The 21,000-nt window shown below is 37.9% G+C and overlaps 2 protein-coding genes across 3 annotated transcripts in view; one reads left to right on the forward strand and one right to left on the reverse strand.

Annotated features, from left to right (window-relative positions):
• Window positions 1–8,031, reverse strand: part of NPAT (nuclear protein, coactivator of histone transcription) — a 53,514-nt gene extending 45,483 nt beyond the window's left edge. Inside the window, exon 1 of the mRNA XM_007447214.1 lies at window positions 7,893–8,031. Within this exon, the coding sequence (XP_007447276.1) occupies window positions 7,893–7,929 (37 nt within the window). The 5' untranslated portion in view covers window positions 7,930–8,031. The remainder of the gene's footprint in view (window positions 1–7,892) is intronic.
• An 856-nt stretch (window positions 8,032–8,887) lies between these two features.
• Window positions 8,888–21,000, forward strand: part of ATM (ATM serine/threonine kinase) — a 142,871-nt gene continuing 130,758 nt past the window's right edge. Inside the window, exons 1-6 of one of the 2 annotated variants that reach the window (XM_007447216.1) lie at window positions 8,888–9,069; window positions 11,869–11,871; window positions 12,253–12,351; window positions 12,435–12,547; window positions 13,823–13,968; window positions 17,898–18,062. In XM_007447216.1, coding sequence (XP_007447278.1) covers window positions 12,280–12,351; window positions 12,435–12,547; window positions 13,823–13,968; window positions 17,898–18,062 — 496 coding nt within the window. In that variant the 5' untranslated portion in view covers window positions 8,888–9,069; window positions 11,869–11,871; window positions 12,253–12,279. Of the gene's footprint in view, window positions 9,070–10,208; window positions 10,300–11,868; window positions 11,872–12,252; window positions 12,352–12,434; window positions 12,548–13,822; window positions 13,969–17,897; window positions 18,063–21,000 lie in introns of those variants that run through there. The other variant, XM_007447215.1, reaches the window with a different exon arrangement.

A 21,000-nucleotide genomic window follows, 5' to 3' on the forward strand; every position in this document is an offset into this window, starting at 1 on the left:
GCCACATACTGTATAATCATATTTACATGAAATGTCCAGAATAGGCAAATCTATAGACAGAAAGTAGATTACTAGTTGCCAGAAGATGGGAAAAGGGAGAAATTGGGAGTGACTGTTAACGAGTATGGGGTTTCTTTCCGGAGTGATAAAATGTTCTGGAATTAAGATAATGGTGATGGTAGCATAACGTACTAAAAACTACTGAAATTTACACTTTGTGGTATGTGAATTATATCTCAATGAGAAAAAATCCTATATTCTTAATATGTCATATGAGGCTCTACTTGTTTTATATGCTAATTTTCTCTTTAGCCTTATGTCTTGTCATTCTGTCTTTCCTAGCCAAACTGGTCTTTCAATTCCACGAATACATGAATGCTTTTTTTAAAAATTGAAATATAGTTGATTTACAATATTGTGTTCATTTCTGCTGTACAGCAAAGTGATTCAGTTATACATAAATAAATACACACACACACACGCACATTTACAACATTCTTTTCCATTATGGTTATCACAGGATATTGAATATAGTTCCCTGTGCTGTATGGTAGCACCTTGTTGTTTATACAACAATCTCTCAACCCATCCTCTCCTCCCCCCTGCAACCACAAGTCTGTTCTCTATGTCTGAGAGTTTTTCTGTTCTGTAAATAGGTTCATTTGTGTCATATTTTAGATTCCACATATAAGTGATATCATATGGTATTTGTCTTTCTTTTTTTTTTTTTTTTTTTTTTTTTTTTGCTGTACGCGGGCCTCTCACTGTTGTGGCCTCTCCCGTTGCAGAGCACAGGCTCCGGACGCGCAGGCTCAGCGGCCATGGCTCACGGGCCCAGCCGCTCCGCGGCATGCGGGATCCTCCCGGACCGGGGCACGAACCCGTATCCCCTGCATTGGCAGGCGGACTCCCAACCACTGCGCCACCAGGGAAGCCCTTGTCTTTCTATTTTTGACTTACTTTACTTATTAAGATAATCTCCAAGTCCATCCATGTTGCTGCAAATGGCATTATTTTATTCGTTCTTATGGCTGAGTAGTATTCCATTGTATACATGTACCACATCTTTATCCAGTCATCTGTTGATGGACATTTAGGTTGTTTCCATGTCTTGGCTATTGTGAATAGTGCTGCTATGAACATACAGGTGTATGTATCTTTTTGATTTATCATTTTGTCTGTTTATATGCCCCGGAGTGGGACTGCTGGATCATATGGCAACTTTAATTTTAGTTGAGGAACCTCCATACTGTTTTCCATAGTGGCTGCACCAACTTATATTCTCACCAACAGTGTAGGAGGGTTCCCTTTTTTCCAAACCCTCTCCAACATTTGTTATTTGTAGACTTTTTAATATGGCCATTCTGACTGATGTGAGGTGGTACTTCATTGTAGTTTTGATTTCTATTTAATAATTACTGATGTTGAGCATGTTTTCAATACATGAATGCTCTTATTTCAAGGCTACTGTATACTTTATTGCCTTTGCTTGGGCAGCTTATCTTTTCTTAGCCTAGCTACTTCCAACTCATTCTTTTTTTTTTTTTTTCTTTTTTTTCCAACTCATTCTTCAGGTCTACTGTAATCATCACTTCCTCAGAGAATCTTTTATTGAATTCCCTATGTACCGAAATCCTATTACCGGATACTAGATTCCCTTTGTAGTATATTTACCTTGGTGTTGGTATAATAGTTAATAACTACTAAGGCAATTATTAATAAGGTCTTTCCCAACTTTAAAATTATAAAGGTCTACCCTCTTCACCTGGAATGATATCTTCAACCAGGCCCTTCAAGTCAAAAAATTGCGAGGGCCTACAAAGTTATTATATATGAGCATTATAAAAAGAAAAGGGCAAGGAAATTGTCATCCCATTTTAGGGAATGCCCTACCTGGGATTTGGGAACCAATTTACCAGTTTGTACTCATAGTTGATGAATCGGTTTACCAACCTCTTGCTAATCAATGCTACAGGGAGAAACAAACATACCAAAAAAAAAAAAAACCACCAAAGACATTGTCGTTTGGAGTGTGAGAAAGCATTTAGAAATCAGAAGAAACCTTTCACTTCAGATACTACCACTCCAATATCCCCCTCACTGAAAATATAAAATCACTTTCAATGTGGATCAAAGATAGGTTGCTATTTTCCTTGTTTTTTTCATTTTTCACAAATAAACAACCCAATATAAACCCCAATAAAACTACAGCCAGATGACTGGCTTTCTAACAGTTACATTATTTGGAATAAACAAGTCAGCTACCACTAGGATTTCATGAAGTTAGAATTTTAAATGTCTATAAATCACTAGAATCATTCATGGCATCAGGGCAGTTGGAGCTTTTTCTTTACATGCTTCAAGATTTAAATTGAAGACCCCAAACAGTTTCTTTTCATGGTAGAAAGTTTCAAAAGTACTAATCACCCCAGATATATTGACAACCACTTGGGACTTCTAACAGCTGGTGGTATGAAATCTAATTCCTTAAAGTAGATTTGCTTTTTTCTAGACCAAGTATTCTCAAAACGCATGACATAGCCCCAAGGGGGTGAAAATTGGTAATGGGGAGGAAGGGGAATGAATAAAATATAACTCTTTTTACGCATAAATCACAGATATACATACAATATATAAACAGTATATTTGTAACATTAAAATCTCATGCAAGGGGCAATTAGGGAAAAAAAAAGTCTAAAAATACTTCCTAAGGGTATGATAATTAAATAAAGGTTGAGAAACGCTGCCCAAGACAGAATACAGTGATACGCAGTTAACCTTTCTAGAAAAATATGGTGGTAATTCCCTGGTGGTCCAGTGGTTAGGACTCCATGCTTTCACCGCCGAGGGTCAGGGAATTAGCGGCGCAGCCAAAAATAAAAAAGGAATCAACGAAGACCAGATAGATTTGGCTTCTCGTAAGATATTATACTTTTGTATAGCATACATTTGAGAAAAGGCTTTGTTAAAAGGCTAGATTGCTTCTACAACAGTGTTTAAAAGTTATGATACATTTTTAAATAGCAATATCTGATATATCTCTTCTGCTCTCAAAAAAAATGCCCACCTTTGGGCTATCTAGAATTCCCATTTTGGATTAGACTTGATGTATTCTGCTTTACTTTTGTCTGGGAAGTTCCAAAATAACGTGGTAAAGCAACAGTTGATTGCTTTCATGCTCATTTATTATTACACTTACAGCTAACCAGTTATTTGCCTATGAAAAGCTTATTTATCATCATTAAGTACCTGACTGTAACCAATTCTCAATCAGAATAATGGGGGAAATTTTAGGTACAAATTATTCTAAATCTAAAATGTTACAATGAAAATACACAATAGGGGCCAATTATCTTTTATTACAATAATACAAATATTTACTCTTCAATCAAAATTAATTTGTTTCTCCTTTTTATTCCTTAAAAAAATCTTTAAAATAACGATATCTTTTGTGTAAACTTACTGAACAATGTTCATATAGGTAATTTGAATGTCCTTTTTTCTTAATGTCTTCTGCCTGCTTTTCAGTGGAGGTAGTAATGAGTAACAAAATAGACTGCAAGGAAAACATAATTGAAAAAGAGAAGGAAAGACAAAATCCTAGCTATATCTAGGGTTTTTGAATTTTAGGACCTAGGATGCCAACAGTCTGCCCTCTCGTCTTCCTATTTATAGAGAGGGAAAGATAAAGAGAGATACACCTGATGAAGAAAGCAAGAGACAGCAAACCTCCCTACCTGAAAATATTTCCTTCACATATTCTAATAATTTCCCCCAAATATCAGTAGTTTAAGATCTTTAAAAAATGTAAATAATTCTTGGGAAGACTTAACTTGCAGTGCTTTATATTACTAGATCTACAAATAAAAAAGAAAATCTCTCTATAAAGAAGCTATAATCTACAAGGACCCAAAAGATATATATGCAAATAACTATAATATAAAGAAAGGTGGTAAGACAATTGGACTTACTTCATAGGGGCTAGAGAAAGTATTAACAGACTGCAGAATACTATGCATGTTTCAAGGAAGAGACAAATCGTGAAGGACAGTAGGGGAATCCCAACGAAGCTGATGGAAAGCACATACGGAGCATGTTTGAAGAACATGCCTGGTTTGGCTGAAGCACTAGGTATATGATGGAGAACAACTGGAAATACAGCTGAAAAGACAGAATGGGTAAGGACCATAAAATGTTGTAAATGTCAGCAATGACATATTATTATGAATAAATAACAGAATCTGAATAAACAGAATCTGAAAAAAATGACATATTATTCAGTACAAAGGGGAAGGTCATGATCACAGCTACACTTTTGTAAATATTTATTAAATATCTATGTCTTAGTGATATAAAGGTGAATAGAACCAGTGGCTCTTCAACTTTCGGAGGTATGCCAGTCCTGGTTGTTTGCCTTCAAATCTACTCTTCCTGTTTCCCCTGCTCTGCCCTGTAGGACAAGAAACCTGAGCCCCTGCAGGCAATTTCCTGGGCTCCATGTCAGCTAGCTTCTGGTTGGGTTCAATCAATGGGAAGCACCAGTTGGAGACTGGAGGGCAGTTAGAAGCAGCCATGCTTTTCCCTCCATTTCCTCTTTGCCATGGTAGAATCTCCTCTACTACTGCTCCCACACCAGACAAGTCTACCTTCCAGCTTCCACAGTGAAACCAGCCTCGGGGGTCTCATCTCTCCTTGTCTTACTGATTATCAGAGTGGTTTCCTGCTGTTGCTACTCTCCGAGCTGGCTCATGTAAGCAGCTTGTCTTAGCTTTTCTATCACCAGTGTAACCAATTCCCTCATCAAATCCCTCCATGCTAAATACTCAGATTACTTTCAGTTTTCCTGAATGGATGCTGACTCACACAGAAAGGAACAAACGTATTTGGGAATCTAAATAAGGTTCTGGATACTTTACCCATAAAAAAATGCCCCACCTATACATTAAGTTTTATAGATAGTCTGGGGGCTCACAGAACTCTTGAAGCCTGTCCATTAATCCCAGATTAAGAATATTAAATAGGACAAAAAAGTAAGTTTCATTTTGGTATGGTGAAGTTCTATAGGTGAATGATGGTGATGGTTACAGAACAATGTGATTGTACTTAATGTCACAGAACTGTAAAAATGGCTAAAATGGTTAAATTTTGTTATGTTTTATTTTACCAAAAAAAAAAAAAGTAAGTAAACACAAAGCTACAATAAAACATGGTAAGAGTATGACAGAAGTAATCCACAATGCCATGAGAGCATGTAAGGAGAAAGTACTAAATGTACCTGCTGGAAAAAGTTTGAGATTACAATTGACCTGAACCTTGAATACAAGTGTACTAGGAAGATGGGGAGAAAAACATTGCAGGCAGAGAGAACAAAATACATAAGAAGAGTATCTGCAGAAACTGCAAGTCGTTTGGTATACCTGGAGCATAGGGCCTATGTTGAAAAGTTGAGATCAAGCAAGAGAGATGGGTAGGATCAGTTCCACAGAGCACCTTCTATGACATACTAGTAAAACCAAAACTGGTGGCCCAGAGGCAACAAACAATACTTTGATGTAGTCTGGCCTGTACAATATTTAAAGAAATTCCATCAAGGAAATAGCTGGATGCAGCGGAGTAGCAAGGGCTATTTAATTGGAGTAGTGAGGTACGAAAGTTAGCACAGTATGTTGAAGAATGAAAGCTAAGTGAGCAACTAAGTAGAACTTATTCTTTGAATAAATCTGACTTGTGAAAGGGTGACATAGATAGAGCATTAGATAGAATGTGAGGTGGGGTCTAGGAAAATGTTTTGGTGTGTGTGGGTAAGGGTAAAAAACCCAATTACGTAAACTCTAAGGGGAGAACTCTATTTTTAGCATTTGGCACAGTGCCTGGAACATACTACGCACCCAAAGATTTGCTGAAAGGACATAATGAAGAAAAGGGGCCAACAATGAGAGGGGCTGAAGGAGTACTGAGAGGGAGGGAGTACTGACAGAAGGAGAATCATGAGCAAATAATAAAACTGTTAATACTTTAAGCCACTAAGTTGTGTGATCATAGATCTCCATGTTGATATGATAATGCTAAATGAAAAAAGCAAGAGTGGTGAGTGTGGGGAGATTTGCCTTTTTTGGTATTCTTTCGCACAATTTGAAATTTTTTTAAGTGCACAACTCTTTCAACTTTCAGAATTGGAGGTGTAGTGTGAATGCTTTAGGCAGATTTTTGTAACAGTAAATACGATGAATTGCAAGACCATATGAGAAGCCATGACAACAGTCCAAAAGAGAAGTAATGGGATGCATACTGCTAGGATTGGTGGCAATGAAAATGGAATGTGAATGACAAATAAGAATTTTAGGGTAAGAAACAATCTCTGTAGTTTTTATCTATTTTGAAAAAAGGAGGAAGTCTAGGAGAGCAGCTGGTTTGTGGAGAATAAATACAAGTTTGGTGTAAATTATTCCAGTTAGAAAATCGTACTGCTTTCTTAAGACCAGTGGTTCGTGCCCTCCAGGAAACATACTGGCAATATCTGGTCACTTTTTTTATTCTCACGACTGGGTGGGGGTGGGGACTGGGGTCCTGCTGGCATCTAATGGATAGAAGCCAGGGATGCTGATAAACATCCCACAATACACAGGACAGCTACCCATAATAAAGTATGTCAATGTTATTGTGAACTTTGTGAAAGTTTACTTTGGATGTGTTTACATATAAGCCTAATTAATATAACAATTACAAGATAGTTAGCTTTTTCCTTAGATGATGTAGGTTAACTGTTGATATTCAGTTCTGATAAAGTGCACAAAAGATTAACCAAACATTAACAAAATATTAGTTTAAACTTAAGTCATTATTTTCTCCAAAAACATATGGTAGAACCATTACCTTCTAATGTTTTCTGCAAAATGTGCTCATCAAGAGCCTGTGCACAAAAGCCATTTTTTTTGGACAGGGCTGAGTACTTAAAATGGAATAAGAAATGGATTTTTCTGGCAATAAAATAATGGTAGTAATGGCCGTGGATGCCAGGGGAAGTTTTATCACAGATGTTTACCATTTACCATTCACATATGATGTCTGTAAATCACTGGCTCCGGTTTTGAGATTTATGTGGCTCTCATTCCCAGCAGTACAATCCTCTTTATTCTTTCAGGGGAAAAACAACAAAACCCGTTTCCCACACAGACAATACAGCCTAACCACTGGTTGTGTTACTAATTCTTTTCAAATTGAGGAAAAACTAACGAGGACTAGAAAATGTTTAACTGGAAGGCATTTCCCCTGTGAAAATTCTTGCTAATCAAAAGAGCAGGAATTGCTGCTGTCTTAAAGTATGCAACTGGCATTTCAAACCTCTACACTCTACGACTTCTTGCGGGAGGGTGGGGGCTAGAGAGGGAAGATCACCCCATTTGTCCCAAAAACGTAGTTCTAAGGGCTAGTTATGAGAAGGCCGTCAGGAAGGTCCTTCTACAAAGCTGGGTAGCTGGGGAAGTTCTTATTTTTCCTGATTCGGTCCCAGCTGTGACCCAGCTTTCTTACGGGAAAGTAAGCCCAAGGCTGAAGAACACAGTCCATCCATCACATAGACAACTCCCCTTGCAGGGATCCTAATTAAGTGTGCAGGCCTGATTTTCCCACCGGATCCGGGCCTCAGGTGTTTCACCCCGAGCTTCTCTTCAGCCTCCCCTCGCCACGGAGCCTCGGAAGAGAGGAGCATCCACACACAAAGAAGCTTAAACCATCCAAGCCTCCGACTGAAGAAGATTCACCTCTAGTCTGAATCTGCAGGCGGGGAGGCAAAGCCCCAAAGCTTCCCCACCCAAGGAAAACCTTTGGCCCCAAAGGCCCTTCCGTCCTGCTTAGCCTGGTTCAATACCCCTCCCTCCAGCGTCGGCGCTTACCCAATACCAGTCGGGCTACGTCCGAAGGTAATAGCATGATCGAAGCCGCAGAAGGAACCGCAGTAAGAGAAGAGACCCAGGTTAAAGCCAACACAGCGACAGCTCCTACGCCTCATCTCCCGGTTCCAGTGGCGGCACTAAACCCGCGGCCATTTGTCCCGCCTCTTTAGCTCCTCGCCAGCCAATCGCTTCCGCCGGAGAAAGAAAGGCGCCGAAATGAAACCCGCCTGGTTCTCCTTCGAACTGTCGTCATATCCGTCCTCATATTTGGAGGGGTGAGGCTGAAGGGGGCGAGGAGGCGGGACGAGTGAGCCGGAGCCCGAGCTAGCGGGCGAGCGGCGAAGGCAGGGTCGCACGCCATTGGCGAGCAGTGCGAGCGGCGAATGCAGCGGTCGTACGCCATTGGCGGGCAGGGAGCAGGCGCGTTTCCTAAGGTGAGCCCGTCGTTTTGGGGGTGCGAGTGCTAGGAGCTGAGTGCTTGTAGCGTTTGGCGCGCATGGGCAGACGGTGTCCGCGCGCCCGTCTGCCTTACTGCTTCCTACGGAGGCACACGCTGCGTGGTCACGCCAGGTTTGATCCGGAAGCCGAAGTAGTGCGTGGACAGCATCCTCGGCTCGTGAGGAAGGCGAGTTGAGCGGGTTTCTAGGCTTCGACCATCGCCGCTTCCAGAGATTCCGCCTTGGCTATCCGAGTCCAGCGGTAGGGGCGCGGAAGCAGGGCAGTGGCTTCTGCGTTGGGGAATTCAGTCGTATCTGAGCCATTCAATCCTGGCCTTCAGACTCACTCCTCCGGAGCGGCCCTTTACTCCTCTCTTCACCTCATCTTGCCCAGCCCACTGTCCTTATCGATCTCGTCCGCCCTTCCTGCTCCAGCCGACTTAGCCTTGAACCTGCTTCCTAATGCCCAGAATTGAACCTTCGTGCGCGTACCGTTCCCGTGTCCAGATGTAACTAGATGGCTTGAGTAATCATCTTTTTCTCCCCTCTCATAATTAGTAGTTTTAATCAACGAGCAATTTGGGCTTAAAAACTACAGTCTCGTGATTAAGAGCATGGGCTTTGGTATCACACTCCCGAAGTTCGAGTCAGCTAGCTCTGTGACCTCGCTGTACTGTCTTCCTTGTGATAATCCTGTCCTGTGGTGAGCACTCAAGAGCGCTGGTGGCTGCTTTTATCAGGTACGGATAAGTAAGAAGACTATTAGAATTAAGAATGAAAATGTGATAGAAGAGGATTGTGGTGGTAGAGGAGTGGATGAGGTTCTGTAGAAACGTAGCCTGGGAGAATCAGTTCTGTTTGCGGTGAGACCTTGCAGTGTTAAATTGTCCTGGAGGATGATAGGAACCTTCTAGACAGAAGGGAAAACACATATAAAGGCACAACGTGTAAAAGGTTCTCGAAGCTCAAGAGTGAGGTCCTTCACTGAATGAAATAGATGTGGGCATTTTTCACGTGTTGAAGTCATAGGAATGGATGAGATCCTACTGTGGGAACATACAGTGAGAAATAAGGAGACAAGGATGTTCTTTCAGGTGTGGGTGGAAAAAGAACCATCAAAAGAGACTTGTGAAACAGAAAGGAAGGGAATAATGATAACTGCTAACATTTATTGAGCCATTTCTGTGTCCCAGGCAGTGTTAAACATGGACACGAATCCTTACAATAAATAACTCTTTGAAGATCTAGTTCAGTTCTAGTATTGTTTTTCATTTTATCATTGAGAAGATGGAGGTTTAGAGAGATTAGCTAACATGCCCAAGGTTATACAGCTTGTAAGTGGCAGGACCAGGTTATGAACTAGTACAATCTGACCACAGACTCCACACTCTTACCGTTAGAAAAGAATGGCATGCTACAGGCAGAATTAGATCTAGGAAGATGGTATATAAGCATCATTGTCAAATTCTGCAAAGGGACCAACTTGGTTGAGATCCGAAAAGGAACAACGGATTTGCCAATTCAGAAGCTGTTACCTAGGAAACATGTACCTAGTTGCATGGTTGGGAGTAGAACCTAAATCGTTGTGGATTAATGTATTAATTGAATTCAACTTTATCTGGTGACACTCTTACTCTGCCTGTCTACTCTCTAGTTCCTTTGGCCATCTTTCAGTTCCTCCATCATACTTTGCATTTTTTCATCTTGGGACCCTTTGGCTGTGCTAGTTTCCTTCTCTAAGATGTTGGTCCTTTAACTCTTTCTATGATTGGCACCAGTTTTTTCAGATCTTGGCTTTATTGTAACTTCCTCTGATACATCTTCCTTGATAGTTTCTAAAAAGTGATCCTTTCCATTGCTATTGTGTATTTGCTTCCTTTGAGTCATATATCACAATTTGGAATTATGCATTGATTTATCAGTGTACTTGTTTATTGTCACTCTTCCCCACTAGTCATGACTCCACGAGGGTAGGATTTGTGTCTATTTAGTTCATTATGTGTCTTAACTACCCCTAACATAGTACCTCAGACATAGTAGTTGCCCAGTAAATATTGTTGCTTGTCACAGTGAATGAACATTTCCTGTTTATGTAGATAATACTGAACTGTTTTGTTTTCTTGAAAGTAATCAATCTCTGAGAATTGGGTAAGGGGAACAGCAAGTTAAGAAAAGCCACAGCTTAAAAAAAAAGTTTAGGGCTGTCACTTTTTGGAAGTGTCACATGTTCAGTAAACATGAATTTTTTTTCACACTACAAATAACATATTAAGAATATAGGTGCCTGGGCTTCACTGGTGGCGCAGTGGTTGAGAGTCCGCCTGCCGATGCAGGGGACACGGGTTCGTGCCCCGGTCCGGGAAGATCCCACATGCCGCGGAGCGGCTGGTCCCGTGAGCCATGGCCGCTGAGCTTGCGCGTCCGGAGCCTGTGCTCCGCAACGGGAGAGGCTACAAAAGTGAGAGGCCTGCATACCGCAAAAAAAAAAAAAAAAGAATATAGGTGCCTGCCTTTACGGTTCTTTGGATATTGCTAAGGTGTTTTCATTGGTTAGAATCCCAATTTTATTTTCCTTATTGACTCAGGAAGCCTTTAAACTAAGATTGAAAAAGAAGGGAGAGGAGTTCTAGATACAACTATAAGGAATGGAAAAGTAAAAACGACAGTCCTTGCCTTCAAGAGGTATACAATCAAATGAAAAAGGCAATCAAATAAATAATGACCTGTATTCTACAGCATAGAAAAGGAGGTTGTTATAGGGGTAAAGGAATCAGAACGACTTATGGATATAAATGGAGAAGAGAATTAGAGCTATCTGCCAATAAAATAGGTAGTCTTATTAGGAAGTTCTAAGTGAGAGTGTTTAAAGAGAGGTCAATAATTTTGTTGGAGATATTTCTTCCTTTGTAGGAAGATTGGACATGGTCTCTCAGTTCCTTCCAATTTTAAGATTCTGTGAGATTGAGCAGGGGCAGAGTAATATACTTGATCTTGAAAGATTGAGTAGAATTTATGTGGATGGATGGGGAAGGGACTTTGCCCACCTTTTTTTCCTCTTGAGATATATATGTAGTGTAGATATAATAGATGTACATTTTTTTCCTTGTTTATAAACATAGTAACAAAAATGAAGCTTCTTTGTAAAAAGGCTCAGAAATACTAAAACAATGCTTTTCTTGAAAGATTTTTTTTTAAGTTTATCAAAGGAAGGTTTGATTATATCAGAAAATCTAAAAGGAGGAGGTCTACTGCAATGGCATTAAGATATAGTAAAATATAGTTGACCTTTGACATTTGCAAGGTATACCACTATAGCATATAATTTCCTTCGTTTCCTTTTATAACAATAATGTCATTTTCCTCTTATTTTTATGTATTAAATGAGAACCATAAAGCCAGTTGAGATGTAAGTGCTAGGCAAGGCTTACTAGCTCTGATAACCTCTTACATATCCATTCCAAAGCATAAGCAATTTAAGCTTTTGGCTCAGGAAAGTGGCAAGTCGCTACATATAAGAAGGGTCCTTTTAAATCGTTCAGACAGTGTTAAATCCTTAAGTGCTATTTTCCTTATTCTTTGCCTGGCTGCCTATTTTTCATCTTTTATATTTCAATTTCAATTTAAATGTCATGTTTCTTAGAAGAAGAAAAGGTCTCTCCTCTAAGAGATCCTCTTCTTAGAAGAGGTCTCAGAAAAATAAAGTAAATTATACCTTACTTATTTTTATCCTGCTACACATTCAACACACATTTGCATGTTAAGGCTTTGTTTTGATATATTCTAAGAAAATCTCATTTAAATATGGAAGTGTTAAGAAAAATCATTGTGCATTATAGTATGCTTCTAGCTATACAGTCAGATCTAACTATATATTAATACCACAGTCTGAAATAATTTTACATATGTATATATATTTTTTACAGATGATGTGTTTTCTGAAATTCTGAATCATGAGTCTAGCACTTAATGATCTGCTTATTTGCTGCCGTCAACTAGAACATGATAGAGCTACAGAACGAAGGGTAGTAAATTACTTAAATTTAATCTTTCCTTGAAACAAGTGTGTGATTGGTAACTCATTATTTTGTTCTTTTTTCATTTTCAGAAAGAGGTTGAGAAATTTAAGCGCCTGATTCAGGATCCTGAAACCGTTCAACATTTAGATCAGCATTCAGATTCCAAACAAGGGAAATATTTGAATTGGGATGCTGTTTTTAGGTATTCCATTATAAATTTTTCTACTGTCTTTTTTCTTTTTCATTTTTATTTATCTTGTGATTTTTTTTGTGTATGTAGGTCTAATTTATCTTTGCTCCCTTTGTACCATTGTGCCTTGCATAGGAAATTGGCACTCAATATTTATCTGAAACATAATTTTTAAAGGATGTTCATATAGAAAAAGTTAAAATTTTTGAATCATTTGTTCAATAAAATGTCTTAGACATATTTCACTGAGGATTAGAGAGAATTTCTTTCATACCAGTTCATTCATAAGACTTTATTTCAAATTAGAGCATAAAATTAAGTTATATCAAGTCCTTTATTGTTACTTTGACATATTTAAATATTTTTCTAAGTAACTGCCATATGTTAAACTGTAATAAAAAGGTAAAAAGGAGTTTTAGAAAAACTGTATGTGAATGCAGTTAACAAACACAAAACTCTGGCATTGGAAAGACAATTCATTGCTGAACTGGAGTGGCAAACAGAATTGATGCTTTTTACATTAAGACATAATTTTCAATTATGAAGTCCATTTATAACTAGAAATAGATTGTAAGACTTAGGAAAGATGAATAAAATATTTAAAATTAATATAGAATACTGATAAACTTGAAAGAACATTTTCAGTCAAGGGGAAATACGAGTATTGTTCTTGAATGTTTAGAACAGATAATCTATTTTATTTTTTAGCTCTTATTTGGTACTGGATAGACAATTGCAAATATCATTGTAGATAACATGAAAAATATATACTTCTTTTCCTCTGGTTACTTACTTTATTTCAAATACCACAAATATAGTTATCTAAAGATGAATACTGTTTTGCGTAAGCTGATCATGTAGGCCAAATATGCACCTGACGTACCCAGCTAATCATGAATATCTTATAGGCAGGCTTCATTTAACGGCTAGAGACATTATCAACTGCTTAGGAAAGAGATGGGTCATGTACAGAATAACAGAGTTGAGAAAGAATTGAGAGCCCCTAGTAGCATTGCAAGCTTTTAGTGATAAAATGAGAAAGCAGTCAAGAAAGCAATAGAAAATTCTAGAGGTTACAGATTAAGAGCTTTGCAGGCCAGACTTTAAATTGGTGTTGAGGACTTAGGCCTTAAAAAAGAAATGTAGTTGTTTTGTTTAGCTGGTACATTGATTGAAGCAATGTGGTTTAAACAATGCTCTTTATGATGGCATGAAAGACTTTTTGAAACTATTATAATAAATTAAGTATTTAATGAGTTTCTGAAATTGCATTGCACTTTCTTGAAGAGTTTTACAGAAATATATTCAGAAAGAAACGGAATGTCTGAGAACAGCAAAACCAAATGTATCAACCTCAACACAAGCCACCAGGCAGAAAAAGATGCAAGAAATCAGTAGCTTAGTCAAATACTTCATCAAATGTGCAAATAAAAGTAAGTGCTGTTACTTGGCTTAATAGATTATTGTTACATGAGTTTGGTCTGAATATGGTGAGATGAAAGTTCAGTGCTAACTCTAATTTCCAGTACATATAATGATTTTTAATACTATAGGTTCAAATATTTGGAGGAATTTATACAAGCATAGAATGATAGAATCTCAGGGTTTGGAAGGATTAAAAAATATTATTTCATCTTTCTTGGAAATATTATTTCATTTTTCTTGGATCCCATCTATATGTCCCTGGCACTTAGGTAGCCTTAATGATAAAACATGCCTTTTGAGGCTTTCTTTTCTGTTTTAGTAGTTTTCATAGTAGTGAAAACCTGTCTCCTTTTGTTACTGCTTCTATTTGCTGAGATAATATAGAAAAATACTAACTCAGTTTTTTCAATATCGTTTTTTCAAATATCCTTTGAGATATTTGAAGTTACCCATGATATTTCCCCTGAGTCCTCTTCTCTAAGCGAAACAGACCTACTTCCTGTTGCTCATATGAGCTAGTTTTTGTGTCACTTCTGAATATTCTTCAGTTTAATTCCCTATCTCTTAAAGTGTGGGACTCAATCTTATAGGCACATTCTGCTTGGTATGGAGTGGAGCAGGACTTGCATATCTTTTATTCTACACTTCTACTGATTCATTCTAAGATCACATTAGCTTTCTTGGCAGTCAGAACCCACACTCTTTAACTAATAGCATGCTTACTGTTGATTAAAAAAAACCTCAAGTTCTTTTTTGCTCCTGATGAGCCACATATCTCCCATTTTGAACTTATACAGTTTTGAAAAGCCAATATTTTTGAACCAAAATGCAGAATCATAGTAGGCTTATGTAAGGAAATGGCTCTCATACAATGCTGAAAAGCTAGTGGCGGAAATGTTTGTTTAGGGACTTGGACTCAAACTTTGTTTATTTTTCACAGATAAGAAAGTGGCTTTGTGATGCCAGGTTTAGTTTAAGAATCAGAAAAGCCCAATGTTGGTAAATATTATTAAGTAGAAGGATATAGATTGTTAGTGAATGATGTTTCAGAACGGTGGTATGAGACTTGAGTCTAAAAGACAGTGACTTTAGCAAAAATTTAGTTTTTCGGCTCCTCTGAGATGCCATTTTGTGTGGATAGCTGCAAGTCCTGAGAAGGGACTCCAGCATAGACAGAAGGCGGCTACACCGAAATATTTTTGCACCTGCTTTTGCTCTGCATCCATTAAAATTTGTATTCTTGGCTACTAATGCTGGGCTCTTAATATGTTCTGACAGAATTTGTGAGTGAGTGAGAGAAGGATATTTGTAGCCCATTTGTAGCCCATCAGAAAAGTTTGCAGCTTAGAATTTTGCTTTAAAGTGTAAAAAACCTTCTGTTGCAAAATTAACAATGGAGATCACATTTTCATTTTAATTAATTTATTTTTGGCTGCGTTGGGTCTTTGTTGCTGCTCATGGGCTTTCTCTATTTGCGGCAAGCGGGGGCTACTCTTTGTTGTGGTGCGCGGGCTTCTCGTTGTGGTGGCTTTTCTTGTTGCGGAGCATGGCCTCTAGGCACGTGGACTTCGGTGGTTGTGGCTCACAGGCTCTAGAGTGCGGGCTCAGTTGTTGTGGCGCACGGGCTTAGTTACTCCATGGCATGTGGGATCTTCCCAGATCAGGGGTCGAACCTGGAATCCACCAGGAATACACCCTGCGTTGGCAGGTGGATTCTCAACCACTGCACCCCCAGGGAAGCCCATGATCACATTTAAAAATGTATGAAGTTATCAATATGTTGGTTTATAGGAATAAATGGATGAAATTTTCAGTGTAAGATTATTCAAGTGGTTGAAAAATGATATTTTTATTCAAGGCTTTTTTTTCTTTCAAGTTTTACTTTGTAACTTAAACATCTTTAATCTCGGAGCAAAACCAGGAGCTACTATCGTGTCATCTCACTTCTTCAGTTTTTTTTTTAAAGGGTTGGAGGGTTGATGAGAATTTAAACACATATCCAGACTTTGCCAGACTTGCTTAACATTGGTACCCAAGGCATGGTGAAAGAAACAGAGATCAGGAAAAAAGAGGTAGACGGGAAGGAACCAGTAAGCAAATATTGTTCAACTATAACAGATGTTATAGTTAAGAAAATGTTAGGAAGACTATAAGAGAGAAATGCACAGGGTGTTACAGCAGAGGATATTATGATTGTGCATTTCATCATTAGCCAGATGCCTAAAATTATAAGCTATAAGTAAAAATGAATTTTTAAACTAATAAGAACAGAAACTACACTTGATCTTAGCCAAAAGGCCAAGAAGCGATGATTTTTTGTTATAACAGTGTATATTTATTTATCATACTTCTAAATATAACTAGTCTCATCATAAAAAATCCTAAACTAGAATATATTCAAATATACATAATGACTTGCACCCTGCTCATAACTTACAACAAAAAATTTATATGCAATTTTAAGATTGTTAATATTGAAATATGAAAAATTTCAGCTGTGACAGCAGTACGATTTACTGAGAGTAACAAATAACTTTTAAATGTACTTTTGTTACCTTTAAGAATATATCCAGGGCTTCCTTAGTGGTGCAGTGGTTAAGAATCCGTCTGCCAATGCAGGGGACATAGGTTTGAGCCCTGGTCCGGGAAGATCCCATATGCCATGGAGCAGCTAAACCCGTGTGCCACAACTACTGAGCCTGTGCTCTAGAGCCTGCGAGCCACAACCACTGAGGCCACGCACCACAACTACTGAAACCCGCGTACCTAGAGCCCATGCTCCGCAACAAGAGAAGCCACCGCAGTAAGCCTGCACACTGCAACGCAGAGTAGCCCCCACTCACCGCAACTAGAGAAAGCCCGCGTACAGCAACAAAGACCCAGCACAGTCAAAAATAAATAAATAAAATAAATAAATTTTTTTTAAAAAAAGAATATATCCAGGGACTTCCCTGGTAGTGCAGTGGTTAAGAATCCGCCTGCCAATGCAGGGGACACGGGTTTGAGCCCTGGTCCGGGAAGATCCCACATGCTGTGGAGCAACTACACCCGTGTGCCACAAATGCTGAGCCTGTGCTCTAGAGCCCGCAAGCCACAGCTACTGAGTCTGCGTGCCACAACTGAAGTGCGCGAGCATAGAGCCCGTTGCTCTGCAACAAGAGAAGCCACTGCAATGAGAAGCCTGTGCACCACAACGAAGACTAACCCCCGCTCACCTCAACTAGAGAAAGCCTGTGCACAGCAAAGACCCAATGCAGCCAAAAATAAATTAATTAAATTAATTAATTAATTAATTAATTAACAAAAAGAGTCCCATTAAAAAAATATATATCCATTAATTCTGAATTTTCAGGACCTCTAATAAATAAGTAAAACTAAAAATTATAGCCTTACATATGTATATATAATAAATGCTATTATAGGACTTGGAAGTAATTTTGCTTTTCAAAGGAAATAGTATTCTCCTTATAATCTTATTATAATCAGGTTTTTCTAAAAAATACCAGGAAACTTTGGGTCACTCAAGGTCTAATGTCAGAAATTGTGAATTATTAAGGTAGAATGAATGATTATTTTTGCTATATAATCCTATAGGATTGGCAAATTTTTTTTGTAAAGTGACCAGATCATAAATGTTTTTGACTTTGCAGGCTATGTAGTCTCTGTCTCAACAACTCAACTTTGCCGTTTTAGCATGAAAGTAGCCATATACAATATGTAAATGAATGTTTGTGGTCCAATAAAACTTTATTTCCAAAAACAGGTGGTTGGCTGAATTTTGCCCCTGGGCCATAGTTTGCTAATCCCTGTTTTATGAGAAGGAGGTTAGTTAATAGTAATTTCCCAAATGGAATTATTTATACAATTGCCATTCCAAGCATCCTTAACTTACTTTTCTTAAGATTTATATGTTTTTGTTTGTTTTATTTTTAAATAGGAGCACCCAGGCTAAAATGTCAAGAACTCTTGAATTATATCATGGATACAGTGAAAGATTCATCTAATGGTGCCATTTATGGAGCTGATTGTAGCAACATATTGCTGAAGGACATTCTTTCAGTGAGAAAATACTGGTGTGAAATATCTCAGCAACAGTGGACAGGTATGCTATTTGTGAATTTTTCCTTGTGAAATGAAATTTCACCAAAAGACATTCAGAGTCTATTTATATCCCCCAAATGACCTCACAGTTTAACAGTACCTTAGTGAAATTAAATGATTATAGAATCTGACACTTTTCATGTATTATGTACTTCTTAAATTGTCACTAATAATGTATTTGGTGCCTGCTATCAGAACTAAAATTACAGAATTGAAAGATGCCATACCTGTGCTCAAAGACTTGACAGTCCAATGACAGAAAAAAACCAAGTAAACCAAAAGTTATAATGCAGTGAGTTCACAGATCAGTGACACCTAAATGCAACAATGATTAAAGTAGAAAGAAGAAAACCAAGAGAGATGTCATAAAAGGGAAAGCAAGAGAATTTCAAGTTGGAAGGGGTGTGACATTTAAAGTGTTGTAGAAATAATAAGATGTGGAAGTATCCATTAGGACTAGGCAGTTTGCAGGTCACTGGTAAGGTAATTGAAATGAAATATTAGAATAGAATATATAGGACCCAGTGACTTACAAGATAAGTAGAGTGGGGTGCCATGGAGGTATTGTTGACAGTTTGTAGGTGAGAGGTACTAAGAGACCACAAAGGAAGTTTGGTCAGAGGCTGAAATTTTTGAGTTTATTGATTTCAAAAGTGGAGTATTTCTGGCTCTGGGTGGCTTAATGGGTGAAAATGGTATTTGGCTTTAATGAGGTGACTTTAAGCCAGATGTCAAAGTCTTCTAATACAGCCACCTCTGAAAATTTAGAAACTCAGTATTTTTCATTGAGAAGTATTCAAGATAAATTGTGCTAACTTAAAAGACATTTATCTATATTTTTTACCATCAGTTTATCATTTCAAAATAAGATGTTTGTGGACCATAAACCCATGACCTAATCAGTGGTCTACATTGTATTCTACTGTTCCCACATGAATAAAGGCCTTCTTAGCTATTGCTTAATTTCTTATCTGGGGCCTTTGCTGTTGCTCTGAACACAAAGGAGGCTTTGTCCCAAACAGAGCCCTCAGTAAGCCTAGTGGCAGCCTTTAGAGAATAGGCCAGTGATATCTAGGGTACACCGACACATCTGTCACCAAAATGGTTCAGCCTAAATATTTAGAATATTTGTACATTTTAGATTATTACTTGGAACTATGGGTCTCTGAAACAAAGGCAGTCGTTCCTCTAGTCTCTTTACTCTGATTCCATCATCTGGCATGTTCTCTGAAATTCTCTATTTTTAAGCAAACTACTTTCACTTCTAATAGTCTTTTTGTTGAATTTTTTTTTTAGTTAGTTACCTTCTCTGAAATTTACTTCTCTAATGAAGCCTGCTCAAGAAGTGAAGTTTACATTCAAAATATATTTGGTAGAGGTGGTGATTGAAGCCATGGTTATGGATGAGATTGTCTAGGGAGAGAGTTTAGAGTGAGATGAGAAGATGGCCTTAGTCTTCTAAACCAACATTTCCATATAAATTTTGGAATCAGCTTGTTGATTTCTACAAAACATCCTGCTGGGATTTTATTGGTATCATGTTGGACCTATTGAACTAAGGAGCAATAGACATCTTAACATAGACTCTTCCAGTCCATGAACATGGTATATCTCTCCATTTATTTACGTCTTTTTTGATTTATCAGCATATAGAATTTGTATATTTTTGTTAGATTTATACTGCAGTAGTTTGTAAATTTTACTGTCTTTTTAAAACATTTTCTCTTCCATGTTGTTCAGAAGTACGGTTGACTTTTGTATACCATATTGATCTGGGACCTTGCTTATTAGATCTAGGAGCTCTTTTGTTCATTCTGGGGAATTTTCTATTTAGACAGTTGTGTCATCTGCAAGTAGTAGAGAGTTTTTTGTTCCTTCATTTCTGAGCCATGTGGCCTTATTTCTTTGTTCTACCTTATATTGACTAGGACCTCAGTATGATTTTTTTTTAATGGTAAGATGTACATAACATAAAATTTACCATTTTAACCATTTTTGCATATACAATTCAGTGGCATTAAGTATATTCACATTGTTATGCAACCATCACGACTCATTTCCAGAACTTTTTTCATCTTCCAAACTGAAACTCTGTACCCATTAAACGGGAACTTCCCCTGCTCCCCACCTCCAGCTCTTGGCAGCCATTCTACTTTCTGTCTCTGAATTTGACTACCCTAGTACCTCTTATAAGTGAAATTGTACAGTATTTGTCCTTTTCTGAATGGCTTATTTCACTTAGCATAATGTATAAGGTTCATCCATGTTGTAGTATATGTCAGTGTTTTCTTCCTTTTTAAGTCTGAATAATGTTCCATTGTATGTGTATACTACATTTTGTTTATCCATTCATTTGTCATTGGACCCTTGGATTGTTTCTACATTTGGATATTGTGAATAACTCTACTATGAACATGGTATACACATAGCTCTTTGAGTTCTTGCTTTCAATTGGGTATACCCAATTCAGAAGTGGAATTACTGCATCATATGGTAATTCTGTGTTTAATTTATTGAGTACCCACCATACTGTTTTCCACAAGGGCTACACCATTTTACATTTTCATCAGCAATGCACAAGTGTTCCAATTTCTCCACACCTTCACCAACACTTTTTTTTTTTTTAAGTCACTGGTATTACTTTATCACAAAGGATTCAGATCTTTCCCTGAGTTTTCACAAGCACACCATAATCTAGTAATAAAGCACCTCCCCATCCCCAGTTTTGCTTATTTCCCAAACTGATTTTGGCTGATAGTTTCCCTTCTAATACGGTTATCACTTAAAAAACACAAACATTCAAACTAAAGATACAGTGGATTACTAACTGTAACCTTAGCAAGCTTACATGGATTGTTTGCTACCAAATATTACAGTAATTTTACAGTGATCACAAAAAGTCATTAGGTTCTCCTTGTTACAGTGACAACGAAAAGTAA

Source organism: Lipotes vexillifer, unplaced genomic scaffold (genome assembly GCF_000442215.2).
Source record: "Lipotes vexillifer unplaced genomic scaffold, Lipotes_vexillifer_v1.1 scaffold1725, whole genome shotgun sequence".
In the NCBI taxonomy this organism is placed as follows: domain Eukaryota; kingdom Metazoa; phylum Chordata; class Mammalia; order Artiodactyla; family Lipotidae; genus Lipotes; species Lipotes vexillifer.